Source organism: Diprion similis, chromosome 1 (genome assembly GCF_021155765.1).
Source record: "Diprion similis isolate iyDipSimi1 chromosome 1, iyDipSimi1.1, whole genome shotgun sequence".
Taxonomy (NCBI): domain Eukaryota; kingdom Metazoa; phylum Arthropoda; class Insecta; order Hymenoptera; family Diprionidae; genus Diprion; species Diprion similis.
Genome location: NC_060105.1, coordinates 10,117,688 through 10,134,492, shown reverse-complemented (window position 1 = coordinate 10,134,492; position 16,805 = coordinate 10,117,688). Strand labels below are relative to the sequence as shown.

At 41.0% G+C, this 16,805-nt stretch overlaps 1 protein-coding gene across 3 annotated transcripts in view; it reads left to right on the top strand.

The window, feature by feature from the left end:
* The window catches only part of LOC124410409, a 110,561-nt gene that overhangs the window by 67,921 nt on the left and 25,835 nt on the right, over window positions 1–16,805 (top strand). For all 3 annotated transcript variants that reach the window (XM_046888766.1, XM_046888772.1, XM_046888757.1), the window contains one exon: window positions 4,766–4,930. In XM_046888766.1, coding sequence (XP_046744722.1) covers window positions 4,766–4,930 — 165 coding nt within the window. The remainder of the gene's footprint in view (window positions 1–4,765; window positions 4,931–16,805) is intronic.

Genomic DNA, 16,805 nt, shown 5'->3' with positions numbered 1-16,805 from the left:
AATAACAAATACACTTGGACTGCCAGCTTATCTTGCATTAAAAACTGGCTCGCTAATTTTCCACATAAAAATTTTCACCGAAATGTTTTTTTCTAAACGTATGCAGTCACTCAATGTAGAAATTGCTTTTATAATTTAGGCGTCATGCACTACGTCTGAATGACGCAAAGAACTACGTTTTTGCGGGATACCCAGTATGCCAATAGTAACAGAGAAACAGCGGGTCGATCGAGACCGTTCATTATTTCACTCCAGCAGGTTCAGCTGTTTCGGCTTAAGGGACGAATATGCATGTGAAAGACGGACGAAACAGATGGACCGCCGGTATACATGTAGCCGCTGGTTTTTGCTCAGTTTAAGCTTGAAGCGGGGCTTAATCTACTTTCGTAAATTGCCAACCTCACCAACTATGGAACCGAGCGCAGTATTTTCCTCGCAGCACATTCTACCGGAAGCTTATCATGCGCTTGTAATTAAAAACTTTAGGTGTAGTTGCTCCGCTACCCGGCAGGACATCGTCTGCTCCATTATTATGTAGGGCTTTCAATGGACTGATCTATCGACACACGGATGTTAGTGTGCGTCCTGTCGTCAGGCATGGACGAGGAAGTTCGTGACAAAGCCCGAAAACTTTGCCGAATGTTCTGATCACGTGCATTGTTCCGGTCTAAGGAGGGAGGTGATCTTACGAAGAAGAGCACCACCACTACCTACAGGGGTAAAAGTGTATCTGGTGATCGGTGCGAATAAAACTTAAGGTGGGTAGGTGGGGTGGAATTCCTCCGATATTATCCATCGGCGTTTCATATCTTGGATCAGCCACAGTATGCCTGCAGACGCCTTGAATGTCTTTACGTGGAGACTTTATGTGGAGACTTGGAGTCTGTACATGTAGAGGACGCGTGACAGACGGACTCTCTGCCCTCGGATTATTAAAAATTATGACTTTCAGACCATATCCTCACATAAGTATCTAACGCGTGGGGCATTGAAAGCATCAGATATTCCTGGAGCTTATACTTTGAGCTGGAAAGTTCATTGAAAAGCCATAGGATCTTTTGATTGCATCCATTTCAGTTTTCAACTCGTAAACTTGCGAAATAAATGGCCTGTTGATTATTCGAAGTATAGAGTGAATTTCATTAAGTAAATATTCGGTGAGTGTAATTCTACGCTTTTTTAGTCTTGCCTTTTGTTAAACAATATATTCGTTTTATATAACTCTATTTTTACGTGGAGTTGTTCGGGATCCAAACTTCGCTTTCCTTGACTGTACAGAGTCATTACTTTTCTACATCAGAGACGCCTTCATCTATCATTCAAAGCGAAATACAATCTGAATTCGAAATTTTTGCTGTTTACAAAGACAAAGCACTACTGCTAAGGTTCGTTTGTTCATCAGTGTGGTGAAAATTTTCGTGTTATTTACTTTGCGACTGCCGCTATGAGCATTTAGGAGTTATCTTAAGAGAAGAACCTGCAGCTTTGCAATTCCAATAACACGCTGAAAATACAAGTGGTAGCGAACGTATCGGGGAATGCTGTGGAGAGAAAAATAACACCAACGTCTATCTTTGCATTCGTTACGCCTTGTATGTAGCCAGAGAGAACCGAGTTGCGTTGACATCCGTCCATCCGGCTATCCCAGCCTCGTTGTCTGTGTCTTTTTCTATCGCCACCATCTCCGTTTCCTATTCTTTCTCTGACGGATTCTAACGGAACATATATGCGAAACCAAGCAAGCCGCATTTTCACCGTAGCAGCTTCATTCTCGCCTTTATATTCTCTCATCGCGATTCTCTGGCTTCCTCTTCTTCTGTCGCTACTTCCGCTCGTTTTCGCTCACGGAATACACCGCTTCACTATGTTCCGTTCTTGGTGATTTACGACATATGTGTCACTGAAAATCTAACAAGATGTGAAGCCTCGTCCTGTCCCTTCACGATCAGCTGGGGGATCTCAGCCCTTGACATCTACGTGCAGGTGCCTTGCGTTAGATCCTGATGTGCATGGTTTTACATGATGGTCGTTATCAGAGGCTTTCTTTCTGAGTGACGATCAAGTATCGCTATCCTTTAACACGTTTTATATATAATAACAACGTTACATGGCACAAATGTATCCTCAGGTCTGCCAACAAGTCGCAGTGAAGAAGCTTCAATAGATTCTGGGATTTCACCTCGCGTTATAGCAACATTGCATTGGCAATGAAATATTGAATCGACGTTGTTATGCTTCGACCAGGAACTGTATGGCGCAAATCCGGAATGAATACTACATATATATACCTAGTTGGAATGAATATGTCTTATTCAACAGTAGTCAGTGTTAATGGAATTTAATTACACTGAGCTGTAAACATTGATGAAATTGTTCTAATGGACGTGTGTAGTGGCGGCCATGTGCTATTAATAGCGGTGCCGTTAACTAATCATTTACTTGTCGTTGCGACAGCAAAAAATTGAATTATGACTTAATTTACGGATAGCATCATGTGCTGGTTATGAGTAATGGATGCTATACTTATTGATCAGTATTCGAGTGATCATCGGTTGCACAGTAGGATCTGTACCGAGAAGGATAACGTTAATAACTTAATTAATAACTTGTTCATCTTTGCGTTCGATAGTAATCTTGTTTATCATTCTATTCATTCTTCCTTGGATTCTCGACAACCATGGTCTGAAAAAAAAAAGACTTGAGGTTGTTTTTTCGATAGGCATCGACCAATAACTTTTGGGTGTTAGGATGATTTGAGAATCACCGTTCGGCGGAGATGATCACATTATCGACAAAGTGTAGACTAGGGGGGCGTTAGAGGCGTTACGGTACTTGAGCGACGCTCCCTAGAACTTGTCGAAGAGCTCGCCGAGTCGCTGAGATTATTAAATTATTAATTAATCGCGTTCTCCGAGGCAGCAGTGGAAGCCGGTAACCTAGTTAACTTTCGAGTGACTTCGATTGGTCTTGAACGAGTAAACACTTCGCTGGTATACCTGCACTTATCTAACTACCTACCTACCTGCCTGCTAGTGAATACTTGCGATCGTACCACATCAGCTGTGACGAAGCCTCGTCGTTGTCAGAGTAATTAGCAGTTTCGCTTGTACCTTGAATACGAATTAACCTGAATATACCGAACGAGACGAACTGCACATTCGCTGGTAAGCCTTTCTTGCTTACTGCCAATCTCTTCTCTCGTATCCAGATACTCCTCTGATTCCTTGCACGTTGGTGTTCTCTCTAATTACAGGATTTACGGATCACAGTCTTACAGTTGAGCATTTCCACGGCGTTAACCCTCCACATCAGTCTTATGCGTACAACATATCAACCGTTTCACATCTTATGGTTTCAGGAAATGAATCGTCACTCGTGAATTTGTTACTCGAAGTGCTTTATGGAGTGTTTAATTCCGATTTTCTCTTTCCATTCGTCTTCAGACTCAAAGGCAGGTCTTTTCTGAAAGCAGCCTTGCTAACAGATGAACTGCACATTTCTCTTCGATAGTGTCTCACTTTAAATTCAAACTCCGACGGGCTATATAAGTACCTTGCAATCTTTCTGCATTATTTGCTGCCGCATGAAAGTGAGAAATTCTACCATGAAATACGTGATATCTATAACTTAAAATTAGTTGGATCACGTTACCCATGGGAAATGTGCTCGTTCTCCAACAGGTAGACACAATCACTTGTTCCCGTGCAGATGAGAAATGTTCGTGTGACTCCCATACGGTTAGGAACGCGGAGGAAGCATTTCCTCTTCCTCTTTACACTTCCGTTCAATATATCTTACTATACATATCTGAAGTTGATGTGCCTAGATTTGCGCACATGTACGAGACTCACTTTCCATCATTCCTACCAGACAGCATTCATCATGGTGTAGCTGTAGTGATTTATCCTTCCAAGTTTCCTCAGTACCTTTAACGCATACTCTACCTGAGTTTCGGTTTGAAATTACTGAGTTTTAGTAAAACTCAGTCAAGGTGATTTGTGAAGTGAACAAATTCTCTGGCGGTATTGACGGTTGAGTCGCGAGCTTTTGCGGCTCGATATTTCATCCTGTTTGACAATCTAATATTGTGTGGATCAAGTACGCCTGAACATACAAGAGGGAAATTTATTTCCTCTTCCTCCCACCGCTGTCGTTTCACAATATCGTCTCGACGTTTTTCCTCCGCTTTTTCCACCTTCCGAGCATCTATTTATCCGTTGTCAATCAGCTAGCTGAATCTCCTTACCTACCTGGAATCAGATTGGCACTTCCTGCGCGGTAACGTCGAGGTTGTTGACTCGATCCTCCGTAGTATCGATCGATACTCCATTCTGGGGAAAAGAATTCTTTCCAAGAAAAACAGAGTCTGATCCACTTTATCATGCAAATTCCACCGTCATTGCCGATTTCCGATCGTGAACTCACTTCCGGAACCGTTCGACATTTCTTTTACGCTTCGTTATCCGCTCATCCGATATATACGACACCAGCCTTCAAAGGGACACACGTTATCCGAATTCATCTCGCCCCACATTCTATCGCTCCTACGTTTCTTCGCGATTGACGGGAACGTGGAGGTACTCTTGGGACATTCCACAGCATCGACTCGAACTCTCCATAAATCAAATAACATCCCATCCATTCCAGAGACCACCTCGTAGTCCCGGCACAACTTGTAACGTTGTACCTTTTAAGACCAACTAATTCTCACCGTGGAACCTACCCCCTGGTGAACGTCGCTTAAATGATTATTCCTGCTTTTCAGATGTGGATGTACTCGCTGGGCAGGGCGCTGTTGGATACGACACCCCGGGGTGCAGCGCTGACTGGGACGGGGTCGGTGTCGCCATCCTCTGCGCTGCAGTCCGTCTTGGCCGCCATGACGGAGCCTGACCCACGCCGAAGAGCTTCTCTCATGAACCTTCTAGACGTAAGTGCTATTCTCACTTCTCGTTCTTCGTAGGTACAATCTGCACCCTCATCCGATGCGTTTCCCTTTCCGGCTGCATACGTCGTACGCTCGTAAATGGACGCATCATTCAGCCTTGAGCGTTTGTAAATATTTTACGAACTGAAGTGTGATTCTCTTTTGTCAGTATAAAATGCTCGAATCTTACCGGAAATCTTGCGACACTTTGTAGCCAAGGAGGGTTTACCATTATTGTGATGTCGAATATACTGCACTGGTTGATGATATTTCTTGAAATCATGAACATTTTCTGAAAGCTTCACCATATTTTTCAAACGCCATTAGATTCTTGGAGATACTGTGAATGAAAACGTTTCGTTTTCAAAATTATCAATCGGAAATATTTCTAAGTTCATTTGAAAGCCTACAATATACTGAAATATGTACTTGTAGGATGTTTAAAAATTTTATAAAATACTCCGAAATCGTTTCAAAATCTTAAAGATATGATTTAAAATTTATGAGATCTTTGGAAGCTATTTGAAAGAATCGAAATTTTCTGACACAGTCGTTGAAAGTGACAAGTATTTTTGAATATGTGTAAATGTTTTGATATTCCGTAAAACTTTTCGAAATTTGTTGAATTTGCTGAAATCTTGTCAAATTACTTGGAAGCTTGAAATCTTGTGAAATCTTTGAAATTCTGTCAAATTTCACGATAAATTTGACAGGCATGTCAAATAGATTGAAATTTTTTTAATACCTATTCGTATAGAAATTTTTAACCTTCTGAAATTGTATGTAAACATTTTAAATTAGTTCAAGTCCTTCTACCTGATTCTATAGACTGCCATAACCAATCCTTTGAAGTCTATTCTAACACACACCAAATCCAAAACGCACACAAGTGAATGGTCTAAAATTAGTTATTGTAGATTCTAATTCACGAAACGAACTTACGTTACGGACAACATGCAGCTGTTAGTTAACATCGTACCTATCAGTGCATGAAACTGATTCATGGTGTGGGACGTACGCACTGCGAAAGCATTTGGCAGTCCATGTAGTCGCAAAACACGATGCGATGAAAATTAGCATCCCGATACGCATTTTGGCTTATGCATTAATGTGCACTTGCGCATGCAGTCGTCGAAATGCATCTCACAATCAGCTGGTTCATAATTCCGAATGCAACGATACCAGTCACCGTACGTACAGATATGGGTGCTAAAGGCTTCCTGATAGGACTACGTGCACACGTGACGTCGTGCGTATTCGAACCAAAGAGTAAATTGCAGTTTATATGGGTGCTCAAGGCGTCGCGGTATTGTCGACCTGCCGTTGAATATTGACGTGTAACCTATACCGACCGCATTGCAAACGCGAATACGATTGTAGGTATGAGCTGCATCCCAATGATTTCAGACGTCAGATGGGCTTATGGATATAGTGATAGAGAAATCAATGCTTGTTCCACGTATTGTGATACGGGTTTTACATGGTAGCTTTGTTGGGGGTATTACCCCATAGAGATGTTTTGTATCGATCAAAACATCTCTCACGTGTCTAACTATAGCTACTATTTAATAACCTTCCGTTTCTCTGTTTCCAGAGAAAAAAGGAATTTATTGAATTTACCCCGAAAATGAAAAGTTGAGTTTTCACTAGATCTCGACGTTTCAAGGTTTACAGAATCACCCCCGACCATTTTAGGACGGACGTCTGTGTGTGTGTGTGTGTGTGTGTACGTATAAACGTGTGTATGTGTGGGATGAATTGTTTTGTCCGACGTTATCTCGGGAACGAGTCACCGGATTTCAATGATTTTGGCCTCAAACGACGAAGGCTTTCTAAACCTTAGACTGATTAAATTTTTGCTTTGATCGGTTCAGTACTTTTTCAATTGTTTCAATAAAATCATTCTCAAATATCAAATAAAACTGATGATATCTTTAGAATGGATGAATGGATTTGATTGAAAATTGGTACTGTGAGGTTTTTTGCGTCGCTAATCACGAACCTAAGGTCAGACGTGCGAAATTTGAATTTGGTGTATTCAATAAGCTGAAAAAACAAACTAAAAATATTTGGATTTTGATGAAAATCGGTACTCGAATCCATTATAGTGGTTCAGAATAAAAAAAAATCGTTATAATCCCATGTAATATGGTATTCAAGGGCTTTAAAATCGCTAATCACGAATTTGAATTTGTATTGGATATTGTTATTTTATTTTATTTTTCTTTCTCTACGAACTTGAAACTTGCAGTGTAGGAACGGGAAATTCCTGGGCTGACCAGTCTCAGGCCACTTATTTTCTTGAAAATGGCCAATACGATTCTCTGTTATCATAAAACAATAAATCGCAGAACATTTTGACGGTGAAAAACGAAAAAATTTGCTCTCCGAAAAACTTTGTACGAATCTTTTAGTTATTTAACCGTACATTCGAAACTTCAGTATCACGTAATGCCGATTTTTTCGTTTCATAAATTCAACTATGAGGGAATAAAATGTGTCAAAACAATTTTCCTAATTCTTGAAAGGACGAAGGTTAAAGCCGGGCTTTTTTCTTTGCCCCTTGCGGCTCTGCCGTTATATTGTTTTGGAAAAAAGGCGTTAAAAGTTCGCCACATCTATACGAAGGTATGTATTGTCCGTCAAGTGAAACATTTTATGCGTCGTGCCCGAGCCGAGTTGCGTCTCCCTCTGAAGCCACTCAACCGAGAACCTTTTAAAACGCGTTTTCTGTTTTTCAAGTGAAAAGTATTCATGGCTCATGATGTCCCCTCGCAATTTCACCCGAATAATTACTCCGAAGTTGGTTACTGTTTGCCGGTAAGCAGGTATAGCTAATATTCGTGACGAACTCGTTTTGACAAAGCGCTGAGAAGAATGTTGTTCGATTTATTTACTCGGGAAATTTTTTATCTTCGTATATTTTCATCTCAGGCATGGTCGTGTGGTAATTCAATATTGGATGAACAAATTAGTACATCCGTGAACGAGGTACACGAGTATAAAAAGTTACTCGCGTTTTTTTCAACGAGCATTTGATTTTCGAATTGAAAATGTAAATCAATTATTTATACAAGATTTTTTAGCTGATTCACGATCTGCTTTAGTTTTTATCCAATTGCAGAATTCCTTGTTTCGGAATCTGCCATGCGGGTATTAATGAAGTTCGTATAATCTTCCTGCAAGTAATCCAAGGTGTCATTAAATTGGCTCGAAGAGTTTTTAACGAAATTGCTGCAACGTTCATCTTTTCACTTTCAATTTTTCGGGATTCGAGGGAATCACAGTCACGTATCTCCACGGTTATTTTCATCACAGATTGTACCCAAGTATACATGTATATTACACGTATATGTATATAGTAGGGGCAGAATATCCTAGAGTGGAAAAATGTCCAATATAAATTTCACTCTAAATTCCGCATTATGCTTTAAAGTATATAATACGTTTAAAAAATATCTTTAGAGCCATTTTAATCGCTACGAATATTCATCGTTGCCCGATGAGAAGAACGAAAAAGAGATAACGAAGTATTCAGATTCCAATAAACTTTATGTGCCCAAGAAAGATTCCTAATCATCGGATTCTCAAATATACTGAATCAAATTGACACATTGTTCATTGATGTATTTTGACAAAAATTCTGTTTTAACATTTACAAATTACATTTCGTTGATACAACTATTGCTGGCTAAAAAAAGGGAAAGAAAAAAAAACCCAACGACCCTTAAATCGTAAATTATCGATAGTATTATTCCTCGATGAAATTGGTTAGCCGATATACGGATCGAGAGAATGCTGAAGCTGCATCTCGGCTCCTTGGAGGAACACGGAGGTGATTTTGCAAGTTATATTGCTATAAGGAATTACATCAGGTTTGCACGCTCACACCGAGATATGATTTACGATTGAAACTTGGCTCGGACAGGTATACAGGAGGAGGTAGAAACAATAATTCTGCAAATTAATTTACGTTGTGTATATACCGTGCGGCTTGGGGTGAGATGGTTCACCACCGCAGGAACTCCATCGAGCTCAGGAGCTCAGGTTACCACTCTGCGGTTGGCAAGTCGAAAATCTGGCCAGCCAAAGGTCCTCGTTTCGCGGTTGACCCGTACAGTTTTAGCTAGAAAGAGGCTGGGAGGGTGGCCTGGCACCTCGAGTCTCGTACTATGGGGCGCATAATAAACCAATTTGGTTATAATTAAATACAGCCGGGGTGCGCGTATCCTCAGAGTTGTTTGTACACGGTAGTGAATATCGTGAATATGTATGTAATAATAAACGCTGCTGCACGTATACAATCTGAAAGCGAAGTTCAGATGAACAATCGTACTCGTGAACGCATGGAATCGATGTTTTCACAAGTATACACACGGAGAATGTGATACGCTTGGACTCGGTGAATCGAATTACTGGAATAAAAAATTTCATGACGTTCGCAAAGAAATAGGTTTGTTGGGCGGGGTTGAAGTTTCGAATTTTAAACGTTTTGAGAGAGTCTAATTCCGATTTATTTCGTGGCGAAAATTGGAGAAAAGAATTCAAATTTTTAGGAAACAATTAAGTTTTGAATGGGTGGAAAATCGAGGGCGCAAAGTTGGGAAATTCAAGATTCCGAAAATTCGACGAGTGGTTGTAGAAAATCAGAGGAACTGAAAAATCAAATGACCAGGATTCTGAACGTAAGAGTACCGAAAGTTTAAAATAATAAAGTTTAAAGTAATGATCTTTTACCAAGCAAGAAATTCCTTTTGCCCTTTCGGAACTTTGAGCGTTGGGTTTCGGGCCATGCGAAACTTGGATGATTCGTTAAAGTTTGATTTTTTCAACCTTCGCTATCGAATAATTCAGACTTTGGTGAACTTTTCAAATTGGAAATATCAAACTCACCTTCAACCGAGGTTTATAAGTGGCGCAACTTCTTCCCAAGAAGCTAGATCAAGAGTTGGAATATCGAGATCGAAATTCAACTTGATTATAGATAAAAAAAATGGAGAATAAATTACTTGAAACTGGTTAAAGTGCGTTCGCAATTTCATCTAAAACGTAAAGCAAACAATTCTTCAGAATAATATAAAAATAACTCGAATCTGCTTGGGCCGGAAGTGAATTGAAAATATCGATCGAAAGGGTTTGCGAGATATTATTTTTGGGTGATAAAGGGAGGTGAAAATTCTTGGTAAAAGCTTTGAATAGGATGGCATCTCTGCGGGTGCGGTGGTGACCTCAGCGTGGCATCTGCAAAAGCCCGGGGCGGGGTGGGGCGGGAGGAAGGGATACCAGAAACGTCTAACACTGCTGGTGACCCCTGACCTTTCCGTATGCTCAAGGCTTTCCATTGAATGAAAATTTTCTACTTGGTATTCAAACTTTCCGTTTTTCGTTTGAAAAGCTCCCTGAGCCATACACCTTTCCGCAATACACCCATACATATATACCCTGTACCTAAACAAACATGTGGATGTATTATGTACACATCCAGCGTGGAAGCGCGCTTCTCGGAGCTTGTCCTTCTCCGCTCAAAGTTTAGAGCCGGTGATCCACCCACGTGTAACAACGAGCAGTTGTTTGTGGGTTTGTAAAATTTCATTCAAACCGCGGCAAACAGCCGCAGAGAGAAAATTGCATTCCGCTGTACCCGAGAATCGCGGATCGCGTAAGGATACCTCGAGCTTTTGCAAAGTTATTCTTATCCTCACCATGGAACTCGTAACTGACCGATAAGCCAGGAAAAACTCGTATATTTACTGGTCGTTTGGCGCACGGCTGCTTTTGCGGTTTTATTGACGACTATAGTGGATTATTTAAACGAGGAAAGTGAACGCTGCGTAACTTCTTTCACGCTTTACGACAAAGATGACATCCCTTGCGGAAATTAAGAGGCACCGTTGAGCTAGACTTACAGCTCGTTAATCCTGGGGAGGTACTTTTGTGTCGCGAGATTCACGAGGAAAGGAAACATTTTGTAATTCAGGTGGCTTTCGAGGTCAGGAAAATTTTTAATCGAAAACCTTTTGCCTGGATGATAGCTTACAGTCAACTCTCATCTTAAGTTGTTTCTCTCAAATTTCGCTCTAATGTTACTTTAACTTTTTGTTCTTCTTTCTGGCAAAGTAATGACGTGAATGCTGCCTCGAGGACGGATCTTATATACATATGTATTATACATATATATATAGGTATGAGGAATTAAGGATCGATCGAGAAAACTTGAGACGTATTTTTGGAACTCCGACGAACCAAGCCAGAAGACCAAGAAACCCGGCGTATTCTTGTGATTACTGTTTGTCCGGTTCTGTGATCTATCGATCTGATTCTTGACTGAATTATAGTTTTTACGTTTCACCATTCTCTCGATTAAATGTCCAGGAATCAATTCCGTGGCCGAAATCTGTACTTCGAGTGTTCATCGCCTGGAAAATTTAATGTACCTACAATCAGGGTGATTGTCAGAATCTACGTTTCGTAGAAGCCACTTTTCTCTTGATCATATTGATGTGTCATGAAATTAACGACTCGATTCATCCAACTATTCTCTTCTAAGGTGTGTGCATGTGCCTTCTTAAATGTCACAGACGTCAATTCTGGTTTGACATACCAAAATATGGCTATTTTCACAAAGGAAGAAGTCGAAGGTTAATCGAAGAATAAAGTTCACGTTTCGAGCAATTAACCCTGGTCTTGGGTATGAAATCGACCTGGATATCCGTTGCTGCACGATTACAGTGGCCCCGGAAATCAACGGGGGATGAAATTAATATTCTCGCGGTAAAATCCGTCGGAATAACCTTGCGACGTGACATTATGGCCTGTCGCGTATCATCAGCTCAAAGTCAACATCAGTATGCATGCAATGTCCGCCTGCTGAAGTTATGCGTCCAGTACAGATATCGTGGAAACCGAAACGTGTTTGAGGACGCCCTGCGCGCCCTTTGTTCATTATTATCTTCACTTGCCCTGGAAAATCGCGGTTTCGAAACGCTTCCCAAAGTCACGTGGCCAGCTTGGCTTTCGCGCTTGGATACGGGAATAGATAACGCTCCGCGGGACCCTGGGAAGTCATTGTCCTTTGCGTGAATTGAGTGCCAAATCACTCGCTGACTCATCTTTAGTTATCCGATCGAAACAATGCGTAATTACTCGACGCAGTTTCGTTTCATCGCAACACGCGCGTCCGGCAACCTTGGCCGGATTCTTCTTCCTTTTTTTCATCTTCTTCGTCTTCGTCTTCGTCTTCGTCTTCTAAGTGTCATCGTTATTATATAACCTCTTCTCCTGCTTTCGAAAACGATGATAATAACTCGCTAATCGATACCGAATGTTGATGGGCCATTATAAAGCGAGCTGCGATAAGACTTTTGATATAGATTGTATTCTCTACACCCTGGACTTTCAGGCTAACAATAAGTGAAACCGGCTCTTGTCATTGTGAAGAATAATGCGGAAATGGAAGATGTGATTTTTTTTTTTAGAATATTTCTAACACGCTGAAAGTATTCTAGACTGCGGTGATAAAAATTGCGGGTGATTCGTGCTGATATTTTTTAGGAAAATTTATCACAAATTTAATGAAACAGCTTTTTATTGAAAATATAATTGGTATGTGTTGATCAAAATTAATGTCGTTGCTGTGATAATATTTCGAATAAAATTAAGCAACAAAAAATCGAACTACTTGTTTATAGTTTTTATCGTTTAGATCGAGACGTGTTTGATTATTTTTTTGAACTCTATTAATCGATGCATCGATTATTTTTGGCTAGCAGCACTGTATCGCCTAATTTTTTTATGACCGGAGAGATTTGTCCTCGAATTGAAATGGTGAAATTGGCATCAGCTAAAATCCGTATCGATCGATTTGAAGAAAATAAAGAGCTTAGAAAACGATCTGCAAACAGGAATCGGGTATCGCTTTTCCATGTACGACTATACGTCGGTTTTTTTTCCCATCCTAACCCAGTTCAACCCAACGCTCATAATTGAACATCGTATTTTACTCCGCGATGGGAAAATCGAGTTTAATCGATGTTGGGACGACCTCGTGTAGTATATTCATGCGGTGTAACGTGGGGCTAAACTTTGTCTCCCTCCTCAGAGAATCACGAGTACAGTTCAGGCGTGATTTTGTTTCCAAATTTAATCGCAATGTTCCTCCCCCATCAGTTCGCACATACTCTGATACCCGTGAAATCAGATTACCGGAAGGATCTTTAGGCTTTGACCAGAATCGGATGAACGGTTAGGTTAGGTTAGGGTCAGGGTGGTTTGACACCATCGAGTCGATCGAAACAACCGATGCAATGATTAATAGATCGTTAAAAAAGTGATCGAAATTAACTCGATTGAAAACCAGTTAAACTAGACATTAGAAAATATTTATATAAGAAGAATTCTAATTTAACCTGCTTTACCGACAGGGTCTGGTAACGATCGTCCATGTTGTACTCGGTAGGTAAGACAGACTGAATTAGAATCCCGCTCATATCAATACTTTTCCAATATTCAAAACAAAGTTTTCGACCTATTTTCACATCGATTTTTCCACATATTACGATAAACGGAAATTACCGCAATTGACGTTCTAGATACAATGCGATCTAACAATCGGTAAACCATAAAGGAAATCTGAAATATCGTGAGATCGGGTATAAAAAATGTTGGGTGCAAAAGTGAACAGATTATTTTCGCCCGGCTTTCGGAATGCTCAATTTCCGTGAGCACGAGTCCTCGTTCGCTTCGTTGTAATAATTTATCGACACGATGCGCCGACTATCCATCGTCTCAGGGTTGCCAAGCCAGCTGGGGGAGCGGGCGAGAGTAGAATGACAGGAGGAAAGGAATGGGGGCGAATCCAGGAGCATCCGGTGTCCCAAGTCCTGAGACGACGCCAAGAGTAGCCGAAGGTAGGTCAGGAGGGTTAGGTTACCCTGGTCTCATGGCTCCTCTCGAGATAGGTTCGCGGTTGAAGCGAGAAACGATACCCTTACACACCCACAGGTTGTCGATAATGGGGAGATATCGACAGGATATGGGGATTCGGAGAGGAGGAATCCGGAGGGGGAATTTCGACTAATGGATCGACTCAGCGCTGCTTCGATCTATAGATCGACCGTGTTACACAAGTGTTAGATCCAGCTGATTTCGGATCGTGTTACGCAAGGTGTACGGGAGGCGTAACTATGGAACTGGGTGGCCAGTGAGGATTCCATTAATTTCGAATGCAATATATGCAATTTATTCAACTTATTCAACTTATTCCGTAGCTTGTCCACAATCTAGGGACGTTCAGTCTCGTGTAACCGATGCATTGAGTATTTTGGATTTATTATACATTCAGATCTCGATATTGTGCGGAAAATTTCCTATAAGTTCGTTCTCTTTTTATTTTTTTGCTCGTTTTTTCATACTCATTGTGAGTTTGCGAAATTGGGTACTTTGGAGAATAATCACGACGTGGCTGAGACGGTGAATTCTTTCTACGTTTGCTACTCATACCAGAATCTAGAGTTATAAATTTTCCAAGATGGTACTCTTAACGACTGTTCGATTAAATTATTTTCCATCGAGAACGACCCCAAGTATAAACGACAAGCTCGGTATCCGATTATCTTGCAAAACTTACGCCTTTGAACTGTAACGATGTGTCAGAAAATGCAATTATTCCAGCTCAGCCGATTTTGCGTATGATTTCTCAACAACATCGATTAGTGGAATGGTAATGGAACAAAGTAACTTTGGACGTTGATTAGTGAATTTAATCAGGCATTTATACCGTTGATTCAATTTTCGGTAAGTACAATCCACTCAATCGGTGTTTGTCATTATTGAATTATGCAGCATCCGGTCTACACGGTCATCCACCAAATTGCGTCAGGCGCCAGGAGACCTTTTTCCTCATGCCATAACAATCCATATATGATCCTTCCGACGTCAACCTGTCTGACTGTTATCTCTTCGCCTGACTCTCGTCAGACGCGATTCCAGACACGTCAACGGCACGCGATGCGATCAATCAATTATCAGTTTCCGCAAACTACGCGTTGGCTTGGTGGAAAAAGCTATAGAATTGACCCCAAGGTCCGGGAAGACAGGACGCCAGTTGGCGTCCTTAATCTTTCAAATTTGATTCTTAGTTTTATCTAGCACTCCACTCTGGAGACAAAATCGAGATTATGCTACACACTTTTTAACGCTTCGAATTATTAGATACTTTCAAAGTTTTCGCGTGTATCTGAATCCGGGAAACATATAACCTCGTATAAAGTATGAATGAAAAATAAAAATGTGCATGACTGTTTAAGGACAGAGTGAAATATCGAATATATTCGGACTAACTAACGAGTTTTTCATTTTGCGTCGACGCAGGTATAGCAACAAATTTCCCAACCCTTTGATAAAACGTGTACACCGTGGATCGAGGGCTGCAATCCGAGCCCCTCCAATTGCACAGCTTTCGAGTAAAGTCTGTGTAATGGTAATCGCTGCCGTCGAGATGATCCGGAAAATATGAAACTCACTCTTGGTGATTGGGAACATGAAAGTATGAAACGTTATGTGACGACTCTCTGAGAAGTTATTTGAAATTCATTTGACGAGTTGATACTGGAGCTGAAAATCATAAGATCCTGGAGTTCCATATAGGTAATTCACTTATCTTGACGTACTGCAATCAGTGATCTTGTTGAGTATAGCATTAACTAAAAACGCTAGTTTATGTGGATTCTCTTTCGAATACTAACGAAGTCTGTTGTCATGCAACGCACTGCTTGGAAAATCGGAGTCATTCCAATCGGTGACACTTTCGAAAATTGAGATTTCGTACAATTCATCTTTCGTTATTCTATTTGAGCATGTTTGAAATTTCGATATATCCATCTCATGGCCTCCATGAAGGTGGGAAGACCGATGGAAATGACAGTATTCATCCTCGCAAATGAAACGTACGTGGGATGGAATCGTGGAACCCACGCACGACGCCGCCTCCATGTGACAAGGAGCACCTGAGAGACGAAAGGGGTGAAAGATAGAAGGAGAGAGAGAGACGGACAGTGAGGGATGCTGAGAGTGGCGTTGACTGAGTGCCGGCTACCGCAGTAAACTCATTACTCTTCGTTTGATACCTTGCGCAGCTCTTTGTCATTAATTATACCAACGGACCAACAGACGAGGTCTGGACTGCATGCTGACGTCTCTGTCGAACCTTCGAGGATCCTTTCAACGTTTGCATGGATCCTGAGTTTGGGATCGAGAACGAGTAGCCTGTGGTTCAAGTTTCTTTTCTCTTTAATACCTTGGCACTAATGTACTTGCTGATTTGCGCGTGAATTAATTCATTCGATATGATGAGTGAAGATCGAAAGAAAAAACAAAACAAAATTAAGCACATTTTTATCTTCTTAATAAAATACGCTCGTATTATTCCTTTTCAGAATTATTGTAGTTTCAATTTCGTTGTACGAATTAGTGCAACCGTCGCGTGCTTAACTTGCTCCGTCCTTCGCTCATTGGAGTGGGGAAATTTATTCACGAGCCTCGCGGAGCGGAGGGAAAATCAACCCAGCTGTTAGTTTGCCCAGAGTTAATATAATTAATTTGAAGCTTGGGAATTACTTAATGACACGGCTTGCCGGTGCCATTTACAGCCAACTGCCAACTGGCTTTTGGGACTCTCGTTAATGAAATACAATCGATACAATAACGTAACTTTGTGCCAGGACGATTCTGAGGGGACGCTATTCCGAGGCCGCTCAATCTTGATTACAAGCGTCAGTTTACTTGTCATTTAATTCAGATTCAGTAAGCACAGCTTATCCGCTGAGATACATGCGCCATTTATACGAATTGAATTGTTCACTTTCATGGGCTCAAGATGTTC